The 18,095-nt window shown below is 35.8% G+C and overlaps 1 protein-coding gene across 1 annotated transcript; it reads right to left on the bottom strand.

Annotated features, from left to right (window-relative positions):
- Positions 1-3,818: 3,818 nt before the first annotated feature.
- Positions 3,819-8,069, bottom strand: LOC129944493 (uncharacterized protein K02A2.6-like). Its single transcript, XM_056053999.1, has one exon. It carries the CDS (start codon positions 8,067-8,069, stop codon positions 3,819-3,821), a length of 4,251 nt encoding a protein of 1,416 aa, XP_055909974.1.
- Positions 8,070-18,095: the final 10,026 nt, after the last annotated feature.

The raw sequence follows: 18,095 nt of genomic DNA, 5'->3' as shown, positions 1-18,095 counted from the left end.
TTTAGTTAGTGAAAAGATGTCATATTGCCCACTGTAAAAGTCGACCTAGTTCCATTTACATGTTACGAATTACTCCACCTTTCTAACCCGTATTGGTGGTAGTCCCATCACATCCAATGCAGAGAATAGTTTGTAACTCAAATCACTTATATCTTTAAAAAAAAAAAACTAAAATTGAATTGTATATAATTCTTTTCCTTACCATGCTTCGGAGTTATGTGACCCAAGAATATTGATTGTGGTTCTGCAAGAATTGAAAAATGCTCTTCTAGAACTTGTTTTTGATAATGAAGCCCATCTTTTTTCTCTGAAATAAGAGTCTTATCTTTTCGTCCATCAAAATATATACTTCAAATTAAGATACCATTATTTATGTTTGATAAACTGTCTCTTGATTTCAACAATGCTCGATGTATTTTGTTTTTATCAATAACAACATCCTAGAGAACTGCTAAAGCCACCGCTACAGCAGATCTGACCGACCGTATCTGTCGTAAATTCTTGCTACAGATGGTAGATCAAGTAAATTGCGCTTACCTGATGATGTTGATGGCTCTGATATATAGACTGTTTCGGATGGTTCCATTAAATTGTTTCTACTTTCTATAGATTCAAGGGACTCTGTTGTATCGACCACTTTTACCAAACTTGGTAAGAAACAAGAGGGAACTCTTTGTTGATTTAATGCACAACGTTCTTTTCGCTTTTGAATTGATAAAAGTTTGCTTGAATTTTTGTTTTCTTATTTTTGCCAAAATATACTCGTCAATACGCAACTTTTGAGGGGTCTTTCGTTAAGTTGCTCCAAAAAAATTTGACGGGACGCCGCGCCGCGCCGTAGTGGTGGCCCTTCACAGTGGACTCTTCAACGTTTGGTTGCCAAAAATATGATCGGTTCAGTAAACAATTAACCAAAACCTGTGTGTTGAAGGAACGCAAGATCAGCAGAGTACATCGCCGTGGTCCGTGAAAGTGTACAGCAGAACCCAAGACATTCTATTCCTCGCCGTGCACAAGAACTGGGCCTTTCGCAGATTCCAAATTGGTGAATTTTGCATCGAGACTTGGGCTTAAACCCGAACAAGATCCAACTAGCCCCGGAGCTCAAAGGCCATGAACATATACAACGCCATTTGTTCGCTGACTCTTTTGTAAGAGGACCCCAATTTTACCGTATATGGGACGAAACCAACCCACGCTAGGTGCAACATGTGATAATGCTGTTCAGTGTGGATTTTGGGCCGGCGGCGGCGTAATTGGTCCGTACTTTTTTAAAACCACGTTAGTGAGGTGGTCACTGTCAACAGCGGGCGCTACATAACGATGATAACTAATTTCTTATGGCCCAAATTGAACCATATGAACCTAGACGTTATGTGGTTCCAGCAGGATGACGCTACGTGCTACGTGCTCAGCTGATTAGTGTATGGAGTTTTATAATTTTTTATAATACAAAAAATAACAGCACAAACATATTTTATTTTCTAAAACTTTCTCAAAATGTTGTGTTCTTAATTTGGCTTCTTTCTAAAAAAACAACATATTTTCGTATTGCTCCAGAAGGGTACTCCTTAAAAAAATTATTTTGTTTTTAAGTTTTCTCAAGAACTAATGGGACGATTTCAAAATTCTTCTCTTTCTGTGCAAGCTCTTTTTGATGATCAAATGATCAAATTGATGATGATTTTTTATGATCAAAAATGTATTTTTTAATAAAATACTAATTTTGTGTGCAAAACTCGATATCTCAGAATGGGGACGACATTTTTTTACGAAATTTTAATGTAAAAGGTTCATATATTTATAAGTTCTTTATTTAGTGCTTATACCAAAAATATTTTTAAGACAGAATTTAAAATGATTTTCGAAAAAAATAGGTTAATCTAGATTTTTTGACAAATAAAATGAAGAAATGAGAAGAACTTATTTTGGAGGTACATTTTTAAATCTTAAAATAGAGGCAATATTTTTTAACAGACTTTTTGGAAGAAATTATCAAGTTCTTGCGACCCAGACGTGCATTTCATTCCTTTCAAAATTGGTTTTCTGTTGAATACAAAAGATCTTAAAAAATTAAATAAATCGACTTTTGAAGTGAATTTGCTTTGTATGCTCTAGAACTGAGATTCAAACATGAATTTCAATAATACAAATGTCCCAAAAAATCAAGTGACACCTTTGTTAAACTAATGGCTAAGTGAAAAACATAATAAACGTTTCGTATCTATTTATATAAAAGCTTTGAAATGTGTAATTTGTGACGGCTACAAAACTTTTCTTCCCAACTTATTTTTTACTTACCTTACATTGTTTTGATTTATTTTTTATAGATAAATTATTTTTAAGTTTTGTGGACGCCTTTATAAGATCCAAGTACGAGTAAGCAGATTGATAACGATAGTAATAAGAGACTCCCCAAAATTGAGTTCGAAAAAACTACGTCAAAAAAGCCCGACATATCAGATCCTCTCTCATATCAGATCCTCTCTCATTATCTGGATTTTTAAATTTTTGCAGCATTCTTGGCATTAATAGAAATGAAAACAAGAAAAGTGTGTTTTGTTTTTGGAAAAAAGCAACGTTTCAAAACAATTTCCTATACATTTCTGCGCGAAATGCACCGAAAACCATCTAAGCTATTGTATTTTAGCTCCTAAATATGGCATATTTGGACAACTGTTCGAATCTTGGAATGCTTTCATATAAGTCAACCAAATTAAATAGCCATAATTTGCTGGACAACAGTGTTCTAAATAATTTGATAACTAAAGTTGTCATTTTAGCAACTATTAAATTTTGCTAGCGCATATTTTACAAAACATTAGAGAACATTTTAGTAAAAACTCATCTAATTGTGTGATCCCCCCCCCCCCCCTTATGAAAAGTCTGGATCCGCCCTTGTACGTGCTACACAGCAAATGCCACGATTGACATTTTGCATGAAAAATTTGAGGGTAAAGTCATCGCTCGAAGTGATATGAATTTGTGATGTGAAGTGTCAACCAAGGTCTTGCGATTTGACCCAGCTATACTTTTACCTGTGGAGTTTCTTGAAGTTGCAGGTGTATGCCAATAGCCACAATCGACCAATACACTAAAGGTGAACATAACACAGGCCATCGCTCAGCTGGATCTATTAGGAAGATTCATTGAAAATTGGACCACTCGGATCCGTGCCATCGTTAGAAACAGATGCGGTCATTTAAAAGGTTTCATATTCCACACCTAATGGCATAACATGCGTCTTTTTAATACAAAAATAATTTTGTTAAAACTTCACACACCGCATTTTTATTCCATTTCACATAGCCACCCTTATTCAAAAACTCTTTAGAAACTCATAACTGTTCAATCTACGCATAAGCAACATGCATCTTGTCAATGAATCTATACTGATTATACTTCCGTTGCACCTCGATGCTTTAACAAACTACCACTGAATATTAAAATGTCTATTAATTTTAAAGAGAATGATTGGTTTTTCACGCTTGACTATAACCTGGTTTAAAAATATTCATGGTAATTCGAGAATTTTCATCTAAATTGTTTTGTTTCTGTTACAACGTTATTTATAAGTAGTAATTCATTTATTTAGTAACGTTATAATATAAAAATAAGTATAAGAAATTAAAGTAAGTATTGGTAGTATAATAGATGGGTTTAATGATGATTGTTCGGCGGTGGGACTACGACTGCGCTCGCCAAGTAATCGTCCAATAATTGTCACATCAACATAAGTGTACGTACAGTGTTGTTATAAGTTGCAAGCTGTCATAAAGGATTTCGTATACTACATTTCCTCCCACTCAAAGATATCATCAATGTGAGACCTGGAATCGAACGACAGGTCTTCGTTGTCTGTAAGAGCGTCTAGGTGTTTGCACAGCCGGAATCACCGACGGCTTGGCAGCTGCATTGTTGTCCCTTGTTTCTGTTGCTTGAGGAACAATCTTGCTTACTGTCGATGAGACTGAAGGAATATTAGTATTATCAGAATTTATACTTGCCTGATTTGCTGCAGAACTTTGAAGGCCCTTATTCATGAAAAACTCATCCAAGTGATTTTCATTCGAGTGCTGAGCCCTCATCTGGTTTTGGTGTCGCTTAAGAGCTCCAAAAACTGTGGATACAAGGTATGTCATCCGCCCAAGTTGCTTTTTTACCCTACCTCGAATCCATTTTGGTCCTCTTGAGAAGTTCTTCACTAACACTAGCTGTTCGCTAACAAAACGATTAAGTCCTTTGCTGCTTTGTAGTTTGTTCTGTCGAGGGAACATCAAAGCAAGAGGAATTTTAGGCTGTCGTCCATGTAATATTTCTGCTGGTGATTTCCCGGTAACAGGATTCGGTGTCGATCGAAAAGTGCTTAAATGGTGAAGTAACGCATTATTCAAGTCTTCTCCTCCTTCCATAATCTTCTTTAATGACGTTTTAAAGGTCCTTACAAAACGTTCAGCCTCTCCATTAGAGGCAGGATGAAAAGGTGCTGACGTCAAATGTTGAATTCCATTTGAAGAACAGAATTGCTCAAACTCGTGGGACACAAATTGTCGACCATTGTCCGAGACGATTGTATCAGGTAGTCCCTCCAGCGCAAAAATACCTTTCAGAATTGAAATTGTGGCAGATGACGTTGTTATTGTGGACATTTTAACAACGAACGGGAACTTAGAAAATGCATCTATACAGACCAACCACATGTGTCCAAGAAATGGACCCGCAAAATCCAGGTGTATACGCTGCCATGCATGATCAGGTGACGGCCACGACGAATACTCCTTCCTTGGGCTACTGCTTGTTTCCTGACATTGTATGCATTTTGCTGCACGTTCGGTTATGGCCTTGTGTATAAATGGCCACCAGCAATATCTCCTGGATAGCTGCTTCATTCTTGTGATCCCCCAGTGTCCATCGTGGAGGAGCTTCAACACATTTGGCTGCTGCGATGCTGGAACAACGACGCGAACGTGCTCAGCCTGAAGTAAAATAATATTATTTTCTATGAGAAGAGAATATCTTCGGTCAAAATAAGGTTTCAACTGTTTATCTATAAGCTTTGATGAGTCCGGCCAGCCGTGGCGTAAAAACTTGAGTACTTTGGATAGAACGGGATCTACGGCTGTGGCACTGGCTATTTGCTTGGCATCCACTGGAAACGCTTCAATCACTTCATCAAATTGAACATGCAGACAGGAGTTTTCGCTTGCATCAAATTGCTCATCCTGGCCCATTGGTAACCGCGACAACGCGTCTGCGTTTCCATGTTTACTTGTAGGCTTGTATCTGATGCTATATTGATAACCCATCAAGAACAAAGCCCAGCGCTGCAATCTTTGAGCTGTAAAGACAGGTAAATTTTTTTCAGGGTTAAATATTGAGACCAGCGGCTTATGGTCCGTATACAAAATAAAATGTCGACCGTAAAGATACTGATTAAACTTCTGCACCCCGTATATGATAGAGAGGGCCTCCTTTTCTATCTGACTATACCGTTTTTGATGTATGTTCAAAGTTTTTGAAGCGTGTGCAATCGGCACTTCCGATCCATTGGGAAGCACATGAGAAATGACGGCTCCTATGCCATGAGAGGATGCGTCCGTAGCCAGAATTATAGGCAAATCGTCACGAAAATGAGATAGCCTCGTTGCGTCCACTAGTTGTGATTTTAAATATTGAAATGCTGACTCTTGCTCTTTCCGCCACACAAACGCTGTATCATTCCTGCGGAGTATATTTAAAGGGGCACTGATTTGAGATAAGTTTTTAATGAATTTATTATAATAATTGACTTTCCCCATGAAAGCCTGTACATCTTTCACGTTAGTTGGACGTGGCAATTCTTTAATCGCGATAACCTTGGAATCTGAAGGTCTAATACCTGTCTCACTAATGATGTGGCCTAGAAATTCAATTTCTGTCTCCAACAAAATACATTTTTCACGCTTGCAAACCAGACCATATGACTTAAGCCTTTCAAAAATTTCGCGTAAAGTGTCCAAGAGCTCATGAGTGGTTTCGGCTGCCACAATTATATCATCAATATAGTTCCCACACTGGCGAACCCCCGCAATTACCTGTTCAACTAATCTTTGGAATATTGCCGGCGCACTAGCAACTCCAAACGGCAACCTCTGACACTGGTACAATCCCATGACTGTGTTGACGACCATAAACTCCTTCGATTCATCATCCAGCTCAACCTGGAGGTAAGCGTCCGACAGATCAATTTTTGCAAAAAATTTGCCACCTCGCACCTTGTATAACATCTCTTCTACTCTCGGTATAAGCGCATGTTCTACTTCTAACTGCGCATTTAAAGCTTTGAAGTCCCCACAGATTCGTACTCGCCCGTCACTCTTTGGTACCACGACGACTGGTGCTGCCCAATTACTAAACTTAATTGGTTTCCAAATTCCTTCTGACACAAGGCGCTCCACCTCCTGCTTAAACGAATCCATCTGAGAAAAAGGGATTGGACGGCTTCTGAAAAACTTTGGAGACGCTTTAGATTTTAGTTGTAGATGGGCTTTAAAAGGTATGCAACGGCCTAATGATTTATCAAAAATGCTACTAAATTCATTACATAAATCATTTACCTTCGATTTTAACGTGACGTTAGATATATTATATACTACCTCTTGCTTCATATTAAGCCCAAATGAGTCTAGCCAGTCTATGCCGAGAATATTATTAGCCGCTTTAACATCAGTCACAATGAGAGGTAGCACCATTTTAATCGAGTCGTATTCCACATTGACGAATGCTTTTCCAAGCACGGGCACTGTAATGTCACCATACGCCTTAAGAACAATGCCTGCCGGCTGCAGCTGGTTACATTGCAACTGTCTAAATTGCTCTCTGCTAACCATGGAGCATGAAGCCCCAGTATCCACTAAGAAATCCATAAACCGATCATTTATTTTAAGTTTTAAAATCATTTTATTGCCTTTTCGGACTGGCTGACTTTGCAAAACATTCGTATCGTGTGCCGTTTCACTTTGATTGTCTAAATCTACCACGTTAATAAAATCGATCATGTGACTGTCCATCGTCTCAATATTTTCCATTTTCTTCGACCCGTTAACCGACTGTCTATTGCGAGAGCGATTCCTACGATAAGAATGCTTGTTTCTTTTTTTATTTCTACTACCCGTTAAACAAACTGAGGCGATATGACCAGTACCGTTGCAACTATAACAGTCCGCATTACGAAATTTACAACTGTCTCTATTGTGGCTTACCCCACACCGCGGACACGATTTAATTGGCTCCGTTATTTGACCGCTACTTTTCCCTCTACCTTCACTCATCGGACGATTTTTACGCGTTTTATTTGCGTCTATACGAAAAATTTCTTGCTGTTGAGTACTTTGCCCTTTTACATTTTTAAGGACACTTACTGTGTTTTTCGTGGCTTCATAAGATTCTGCTTTCAAAAGTACATCTTCCAGAGTAGGGTTTGGCTTTTGGAGAGCTGCCGTACGGACAGCATCGTGGGGAGTATTGATGACTATCGTATCCCGCAGCAGTTCATCAACAAATTCTTGCTTGCATTCTGGTTTGGAACAGATATACTTACAATTGCGGGATAAGCCACGTAGCTCAGCTACCCAATCTGCATAGCTTTGGCCTTCCCCCATTTTCGCCTGAAAAAACTCATATCGAGCTGCCAATATGTGAACGTTGCGTTTAAAATGTTCAGACAATTTATCTGTGATAACCTTAAATGACAGATCCTCTAATTTGTCCCCAAGTAATTTTTGAGCCAATTCAAAAATCTCAGAACCTACCCATGAAAGAAGGAACGCCCTTTTTTGCTGGTCTTCCTCTACCGAATATGCCGAAAAATGTTGCTCTAGTTGCTTCAAATATGATTCCCAGTGATGCTTCTCTTTCTGGTATTGATGAAAAGGTGGAGGCGCAGGTGTATTTGATGCAAGTCTACCCAAGCCATCCATAACCATACCTGGCTTCGTCACTTTTTCCATCCATTCTCTTTGACTGATCATTAAAGACTTCAGAAAATTTTCCTGTTGTCTGAGTAGCTCCTTTAACTCCGCTGCTTCCATAGCTTACACACAAATTTCAGCAGTAAACTGAACTGACACGTGGAAAGAAAGTAAAGAAACCCAAATTAATTATGTTGGAGTGAAGGTATACAATTTTGCGTATCGATATTATTTATATAGCGTAGTTCGATTTTTTTTGTATTAAAAAAATGTGTTTCTCGTCGCCAAAATGTTACAACGTTATTTATAAGTAGTAATTCATTTATTTAGTAACGTTATAATATAAAAATAAGTATAAGAAATTAAAGTAAGTATTGGTAGTATAATAGATGGGTTTAATGATGATTGTTCGGCGGTGGGACTACGACTGCGCTCGCCAAGTAATCGTCCAATAATTGTCACATCAACATAAGTGTACGTACAGTGTTGTTATAAGTTGCAAGCTGTCATAAAGGATTTCGTATACTACAGTTTCTATCATAATCTTGCTCAATTTTTAAAAATAATGTTAAATTTAATATTTCAAATTATAATCTTTTATTATATTAATTATTATTACACCTAGTAAACTCAATTATTTTGCTATCTATACTGATTGTCACCTTAGGTCAGTTTCAAATTGTAAACTTTCAAAACATTGTTGTATCATTCGTTAAGAAGTTAATGAATGATTAGTATTTATAATATTTATTTTTAATCATATGTCGAAAAACCGCTTGTAAAATGTTCGTAGCGTCAAAAATTAAATGTTTAAGTATCTGAAATAAAAATGTATATTTTTACCATTTTCTTTCTACACTACTGTGGTCTTTTTCATTAAGGCATTAACACAAGGGCTTTGACTTCAGTCCCCCACTTTAAATGACACACTTTCTTTTTTCCCATTGCTCAAATATGGTGTTAATAGGAAGGATAGCATATACATTTTTAGTGTGCCTGTATATCAATTATGAAACTTATCATACTTCAAAATTCAAACGTAAATCCCAATTTTTGTAAGTACTTCATTTACTTCATTTGTTAAATGTTTCCAATTTAATTATAAATTACACTTATCCGGAAGTCAAGCGCGGTCACATGTTTGCCACGCCATCTATTTCAAAACCAATCATTTTAGACAATCTTTCAATTTCCTTCACATCCGATCGGATCATCCGTATTAAAATAGAAATGTTCAACTAATTCATCATCGCATTGCCAAAACATGAATCAAATGACTCAATATTTCAATCAAGGCAATGAAATAGGTATACAAATATTCTCATTAATTTGCCAAACGAATATGTGATTTTCTTTTGCAAAAGAACCTGTCAATTCCTCCTTCATAACCTCATAACATAAGTCTCTATAAAACTATTTATGCAAAAGATTCAAAATACCAGATTGTGGCTCACTCTGTGCCTATACCTATAGTGGCTGTTAATTTATGTTAATTGCTTTGCTACTTTCTGAATGTGACGGACAATTTACACTTTCGAAGCAAGTTTTTGGCAAACTATAAACTCTGGCTTTTTTGGGTGGTGGCTTTGGTGGGGATGGATTTTCCTATCGCACACAGTGGGGTAAAATATTAGTGAAATCGACATAATTAGGAACTTACCTACCAAACATAATTGTTGAGCTCAAAAATGTTTGTAATTGTTAAATAATTGAATTTCCAAAAATTCGTCAAAGTCCGGTCAAGTAGCTTTTATCTTAAAGAATAAAATACTAACTTCTTCTAAGAACTTTAAACTTTGCTTCTTTAAATTGTGAAATAGGTACAAGAATTTCAATATTCTATTATTACTCATTCTTTAAGATTATGATTTCTATTTTACGAACCAAATTAAGTGTCCACTGTACTTACCATACATTGCCCGTTACCGCACCGCTTTCAAATAAAATTAATGGTCATGTCAGCCAATTAATAAATTCAGTCGGCATGCAAGTGGAAATCACAATTATGCATCTAGCAGGTTGTAGTTTATGTACTTCAAATGCACAAACTATGTATTCTTGCAGCGTTCAATTAGTTTTACATTAATTGCCACTGCAGAGGCAACTACAACAACTAATACTCGACCGATCGACTGACTGACGGACGGACGTGTCTCTGGCTGTGTTGGCCTAAAGCAACTCAGCACACTAACGACCGCCAGGCCAAGAGCACTGAAATCTGGGCTGATTGCCAAAAAACAAAACCCAACGCTGCGCGTTTAAACGACAAACAGTCATCACACAAAGTCACTACATGCAGCGCCATCTGTGATGCAACATGGCGCACCAAAGCTTTAAAAGTCAGCAATTCAGCACCACAGCATTCGTGCAGGCCACACCAGCAACTTCGACATCAACATCAACAGCCAAAGCACAAACACAATAACATGACCATTTCCATCGCATCGCATCGCATCGGGGCAATTAGTGTAATTGCAAATAATTTAAAGGATCTTTGACTGCGGTATGAATTGCATGCCGAATCATTTATTTGCATTTTTAACTCATTCCGCACCGCAGCACGCCTCTTCTGATGGTGGCGATGTCGATGACGATGGCGATGGTGATGGCAATGGTGAACTAGCCGCACTAGCCTCTGGTCTCCCCCTCTGGTGTTGGTTGTTATAGCTTTTAGGCCGGCTTGGTTTGCATTATTGTCGGGCATTGGCAAAATGGGAATTGGACGTCAAAAAGACCAAATCATTAGGTAATACTTAATGACAGGTGATGTCTGAAGTCTGGACTCTGGATGTAAATGTCGATGTCGATGTTGATGTTGATGTCGAAGTTGGAATTGTTTTTGACCAACACCAGCTCCAGCGACCTTATAAGTAGTTTCATGATGGAACATTAAAAAGTGTCTAAGTACAGAGACTCTTCTTTCCACATGAATAAATTCTTCTTGTAATTGTTGTTTTTGTGCTGCTTGCAACTTTATACAGTTCATTGTCTTTGGGTAGTTGGCCCTTTCATCAAGTTTGGGGGTCTTAAAGAGTTGTGTACTTATAATTCATGAGCAAAACATGCAATTTATAGGGTTGTTGGTCATTAACGCTGTTGTTGTGTTATTTACCTATGTACTTAGCCACAAACAATAAAGGTTAAGGTACCAGTCTGGGATTCATGAAAATTATTTTTTAAATTAAATACGATATTTTAATTAAATAAATATAATTTGCAGCATGCTAATATTTATAAATAATAAATTAGGTGGCGCACCAGTCCGTTGAGAACTAGGGCCTAGTGACTTACAATGCTTAACCATTCCTGTGTGTGAGTAATGTTGCCAGAAATGGAGGGGACCTACAGTTTTAAACCGAATCCGAACTTCTAATTTGAAAAAACACTTTTCATGACAAGAATTACTCTTAGAGTATTTGTCAATTCGTCGCTAGGTTAGGTTAGGTTGGAGTTGCTGTCCAGATGTCATTGACGCACGTAGACCTCAAGGGTCCATTGTGATACCACTAATGAGGTTACTCATGGGAGAGTAATGATCTTAAACAAACCATTTCGTACTTTTAATAAAGTTAGAGAGACGTTTTGTGTCAATCGTTGCCAGTTCACTGGTATTATCGAAGGAAGGATTACCGAGAAAGTTATTTCTTCTAATGGAAAGTGCTGGACATGTACATTGAAGGTGTTGGACTGTTTTCTCTTCCTCCTCGTCCATGCAGCTTCTACAGAAGTCGTTCGTGTATAGACCTATAGCCTCAGAGCATGTCTTCCTATGAGGCAGTGTCCTGTTTTTACTCCAATTGTAGAGCTTATACTTTGTCTGCTCAGTGATATCAAGCCTTTTGACCGTTTTAAGTCTATGCTTGGCTATATTTGCTTGGTTGCAAGGCTGGTGGTACCTTCTCTGTGACCATATAGCATTTGTTGATTCTGGAGCATATTGTTTGAGAAGATATTTGCATGTAGCAAGTGGTGTTCCTATGTTATGTTTTTGTCTAACATTAGGCAGAAGTGTTCCAAGATATAACGTTTTCTTTGAGCCAGGATAGTGCCTCTTTAATCGCCATTTCCTGGAATACACTACATTGGTTGGGAAGTCTGTATGATAGACTGATATTCAGTTGTTTCGAATAGATACCACTTCCAACTCCGTAATCGGTCTTTGAACCGTCTGTATAGAAGTGTACCACATCGTCTTCCATTGGTTTCTCTTCTTCCCAGGAGGGTCTGGAAGTGATGGACACATGGAAGCTTTTACAGAATACCATTTTTGGGGTGGTATAGTCTAAGCGATCTGGGATAGATCTGAAATTTTCCAGAACAGTAGTATGTCCAGTATTGTTACTGTTCCATTGAGAGGTGGCTCTAAGAAGGTGGCTGCCACCATTTTGGAGAAGATATCAAGAGGTGTTAGGTTTAAAAGCACTTCCAGTGCTGCGGTTGATGTTGAGCGAAGTACTCCTGTCATGCACATACCTGCTGACCGCTGGACTTTGATGAACTTATTAAGATTTACCATCTTGTCCAGTGCGGTCCACCATACGACAGCCCTATAAACGAGTATCGGTCTGATTACCGAAGTGTATAGCCAGTGGGTTATTTTTGGGGAGAAGCCCCATTTTGATCCTATGGCCTTTTTACAAGTAAAAAACGCTACAGTAGCCTTTTTTACTCTTTTATCAATATTTGACTTCCAGTTTAGTTTTTTGTCGAAAATGAGGCCTAAATATTTATCTTGGTCAGAAAAGCTTAATGGTATTCCTTAAATCTTGGGTGGGCTAAGGCTAATCTAAGGAATTTTATATCTTCTCGAAAAGAGTATTAATTCTGTTTTATGTGGATTGACGTCCAAGCCACATTACTTGTTTGTATAAGTCCCAGTCAGAAGGAGATGTAGTGTACTTAGTTCTAGTTCTTTACGCCAACAATGAGGTATCTTTTTACCCTTTAAAATGGTTACAGGGCATGAAGATCTCATTGATTCATTAAAGGCTTCGGTGAGATGATTTACAGAAAGGTCTAGTTTATCTTTAATGGAGGAGCTTTTAAGAAGGTTGTGATCAAGCAGTAAGCAGTAAATAAGTAAGTAAGTAAGTAGATCAAGCAGTTGTGCTAGTATCCCCTATATTCCTCGCTAACAATTTGTATATGATTTGAAAAATCAAATTTAATATGATTTGAAATATAAAAATATAAATTTTAAAGTGATTTGAAACACAAAAGTTTTAAATAATGGTTACTGGCCGAATGATTAGACTTTACGTTGGGAAATGTCTTTGAATTGCTTCAAACTCCTCGAGAGCCAAGTATCCAAAAACTTGAGGACCTTAGCACATACAAGTGTTGACAGTTGCTTGAAAAACCCTTCATTCTGACAAAAGATTCATCTTTGGATTGGCAAAAAATTTTGGCCGCAATTTTAGCCTGTTTGATTTTTTGTTTGACATGCTTGGAAAATTTTAAATTATGCGTTCATAATTGAGTGACCAATTCTATTCCGACAGCCTTCAAAAATTATTATTTTCGTTTTGTTTGAAAGGATTTTCAGCTTGTACAACTAAATCCTCGGCGTATAGCAAAACTTTCACTTGGATATCGGCAAAGAATATTCTTGGAAGTTCATCACAGAAATCGTCGATAAACAAAGTAAACATTTTTGGGCCAAAAATGCAGCCTTGTAAAACACCCGCTGTTGTTTCAAACCAATCCGAAAACTCTCATACAGAGGCACGTAATGACACCAACCATTTAAAATACATGATCAGGCATTTTTGGGAGATCCCTAGTAATGAGAGCTTATACAGCAAAGCCTGTCTGTTGACCTTATCACATGCTGCTTTGAAATCTACGAAACAAGCATACAATTTATTTTTCTTTTCAATAGACTTCCTGGCAATACCGGTAAGTGCAAAAATGTGATCCATCGTTGACAATCCCAACCGAAAACCAGCTTGAAACTTGCTTAGACGATTAGTGTTCTCGATCTACTTAGTGAGCCTTTCGTACATAATTGAAGTCAGAATCTTCCTCATAGAGTTGTTAAGAATAGAGTTTAAGACCGAACACTTTATTTTTTTCATTTACTGTTATATTTTGTTCGATTTAAATTAAAAATTAAAATCCGATGAAATATTTGTGGTTCTTAAAGAAAAAAACAAAAATAAAAGTACAATTTGTCAGTTTTTATAAAAGAGCTAGAAGCATAACTTTTTAATCGATTCTCAGCAACGTAGTTACACATTTATTCTGTTTTGAACTAAACCAACCGACTTTTCCTGCAACTATTTTTTAAAATTATATATTTATATTTCAATATGTAAAATGAAAGATTGAATATTTTTGTGTGTACAGACATTTTAAAATCTTTGTGTTAAGTGGTTTAATAAAGTTTTGACTTTTCGTTTATAACTTCTCAAAATGAAAAATTACGTTTCTTGCTTTGGCTGACATTTTGTGGTGTAGTCAACAAATAAAAATATGTTCCTTATTATTTCATTTCAATTACTCATGAGTACTTAATGGCTGAATCACAATCACGCTTCATTTCATCCCTCCAAAGAGCAAATATTTTGTTTGTTGACATTTTTTTACAGCTATTGAGCTGTCAGACAAAGCAAATGTTCAAATAATTGAACTAGAGCTTCCGTTTAGAATCACATTACGTTACATTACGTTCTTTTCCTTACGATTGTCAAAAGAAACGTGAGGTCGAAGTTTCATTGAGATAGCATGCATTGAATTCCTATGGTTGAACTCGTAAACGTTAGGCGAAGCCGAAGCTGAAGCGTGTATGTGTTTCAGCCATAATAACAGTATGATGCAATATATTATAAAACTAATAATAGAGATTGGTAAATCGAGCTAGATTAATTAATAATGCGAAAAAGACGAGTCAAAATTGTACAATTGAATAATATAGTTTAAAGTACATACTTACTATTTAAAAAATAATCTGTTAGAGGCTTTTTAATTCCTGTTGCGTTTTGGTTATCCTTAGTAGCGCGTGGAAGAGAGTTCTACCAGTAGCACTGAGCTTATCAAAACTTGACGATCGAATGTTAAACATGTTAAGCATAGATGAATCCATAGCCGAGGTCTTGTAGAGGTAGGGAAATCAATCTTGTCAAAATAATATTGTGGTATTTGAAAGCAGTACATCAGAGAGCAGAAGCAAATAAAGAAGTTTAATCAAAGGACATTATGTGTTTACTGTGGTACAATACTGGGTTACTCATAAAGTAATTAGAGCAGGGTTATCCCGTGCAAGAGAGCGGTTAAAGAAAACTCCGAGATTTCTAGCAGTTTCTACCTATTCAATGGGGGCAAAACTTAACAAAATCTAGGATAAGTACAGTGATCAAGAATTTTTTTAGAAATCAATCATGATTTAAGTAAGACATGTTTCACATTTTGTCAAGTTCTTCATGTAGGTATATTAAAAGTGCCATGCTTATGACTTCAAAGGGACAACTGAAGTAAAGTTGAAAGTCATCGGCGTACAGATGACAGGATAAATGTTTGTTCAAACTTGGAAATTCATTGACATAAATATAAAGAATAGTAGAGGACTCAATATCGATCTTTGAGGAACACCGGACCAAGTAGGTACAAAATAGTCAACAATTTGAACTGTTTGTTTTCTTTTAGTCAAATAATAATATACAAGCTTAACAGACCCTACAAAATAATTAAACTATGGATTAAGTTTAAGTTAATTAAGTTCTAATGTGATGTTTAAAACACGCACATATGTTTTGTGAGTAATTGCATTTTAATATAGATAAGCCTGAAAATAATACAAACAAATTAGTTCAATGTGCATTCAATTTCTATAGGATATTAAGTGTTTAAATAATTTAAGAATTCTCCGTCATTTATTAAAATGGAAAATTTATAAATACTCGAAACAAGATTGAACATCAAAATCATAGCTACAAACGTGAACAATAATAGTTGAATATTTATTAAGAAAAGAGGCTTTGATGCTTCACACACCGATAACTTCTCATTCCGTCTGTCAATTAGTCTTGCTTTAAAGGTTTATAGGTTTTTGTGTTTTGTAAAGTAAATGAAATTGGCGGGTAAATTATTTTAAAAAATAAACTAAACATTAATATTTTGCATATGATGAACTAGTTTGATTTCAAAATCTTTTTTCTTTCTTCACATGCTTTTTAATCAAAAATCAATTTTCACCAACTTTCTTAGATTTTTTTGAAAGTTCTTATTTCTTTTATAAAGGCAATTTTTTAAGAAAATATATCACAGAACAGAATCATTTTCAAGTCAATGCTTTCATTTATTCACGAGATATCGAGAACCGAACAACAGTTTGAACCAATTTTGCGTAAGTATTATTTTTTGTAGATTTAAATTTGTATGGAAAAGAACTGACTGTCGGATTTTTATAAAATTTGTACTGATTGTCGAAAACAATATTTTCTATAAGATAAAATAAGTTTAAAGACAATACCTAAAATTTTAAAAAAGATGTTTGGGTCGAAAATCAATGTTTGCCAACTTTTAGTAATGTTTTTTTTAAGTTTTTAGTTCTTATAAGAAAACTATCAGTTTGATTTTTCTCAAAATTTACCAGGTCTGAAAAACGTTATTTTTTGTTGCACAAAATTTCTTTGGAGGTAAAATCATTTTTGTTCGTAAAATATTCCAGGTGACAAATATTTTTTTATTGGATTTTTTCCAAAAATATCAAGTCATAATATGTAATATAAAATTTTATTTAATTTGCTAGCGTTATTGGTTCGTGAGATATTTTGGTTTACCCAACATTTTCACTTTTTTAAAATTGCTATGTTAAAAAAACCACAAACTTTATTTTTTTTTGGAAGTCCTTTTTGCATCATTCTGCATTATTATCTGTACAAAAAATGTATTTGAAGTAGATATCTCCCCTGATTCTTGAGCTACGGACGGCTTTCGACTCTAGAGACCTTGAAACGTCGAGAAATGTTAAAATATACAATTCGGCAAATCGAACCGATTACAATAACCTCCTATGAGAAGTTAAAAATCGCCTCTCCTAATGAAACAACATTTAGAACCCTTAAAAATAGAGATACTTTAATTAAGATAATTTGAAAGTAATTTGTCTCAACACGTGGATTAGCACTGACCAGGCGGAGTAGATGGAGGAATCCCTCATTTTTAATCCTGTTGTGTGTTTTTATGATCATCTAAAAAAAATCCAACGCTGTTTAGGAATCTAAATCGGCTTTGGCAGGGTTCATAATGTAGCGTTTTAAACTATTTTTATATATATGTACATACATATATATATAATGCCTAAAAGTGACGAAATGCATAATAAAGTCACAAAGTTGAAAAATAAATATCATACTGATTTGTATTTTAAATAAAATGTTGACGTTAAAACATTTTTTGAACGATGTGACTCAACCTAGAAACAAAAAATACTTTGCCAACGTGATAATAAACGATTAAAGTGTTATAATGGGTTTTTCAATAAGGGCGGGTAGATATTGAAATGGAATAAAACAAGCTTTGTGTGAGGTATTAACAAAATTATTTTTATTATTCGTAAGGTGCATGTAGGTATGCCATTAAGTGTGGAATATGACATAATTCAAATGCCCTCCTCTGCTTCTTACGTTGGCACGGACCCGAGTGGTCCAATTTTCAATGACTCTTCCGCAAAGAAGTCTAGTGGATTCAAATCGCATGACCTTGTTGGCCAATCCACACCACAATCATAAACTTTGAGCTTCTGGGGCAGTTGGTTCTTGTACGGGTGTACATACGGGTGTAACTGTAAACATACGTAAATTGTTCTTTCAGATTGAAATCGATTTCGAGTTTTTGCACCCCAATAAATAGCATCTTTTGCTGTCCAAATGGGAAAATTTAAAAAAAATATCAAAAACTATTATGAAATCAACATCCACAACGAAAGCTGCAGAAAAAAAAACTTCCCCTTATAACCAACCAATAAATATTATAATTTCAAACTTACAGTACAACCATTTATCATAGTAATTGGGGAGACGTTATAAATTTAAATTCTTTTTTTGTTTATTTAGATAAAACATTATATAAATTTGATTCTTTTATCGAAGCTTTTGATAATTGCTTCAAAATTTGTCAAGTTCTATCGTTAAGTTATCCATTAGG

Source organism: Eupeodes corollae, chromosome 1 (genome assembly GCF_945859685.1).
Source record: "Eupeodes corollae chromosome 1, idEupCoro1.1, whole genome shotgun sequence".
Taxonomy (NCBI): domain Eukaryota; kingdom Metazoa; phylum Arthropoda; class Insecta; order Diptera; family Syrphidae; genus Eupeodes; species Eupeodes corollae.
Note: the sequence above shows the minus strand (reverse complement) of the source record. Positions and strands in the feature narration are given on the sequence as shown.

What these genes read in the sequence shown, in the direction of transcription:
- LOC129944493 (XM_056053999.1), bottom strand. Translation starts at nt 8,069, where the DNA reads ATGGAAGCAGCGGAGTTAAAGGAGCTACTCAGACAACAGGAAAATTTT.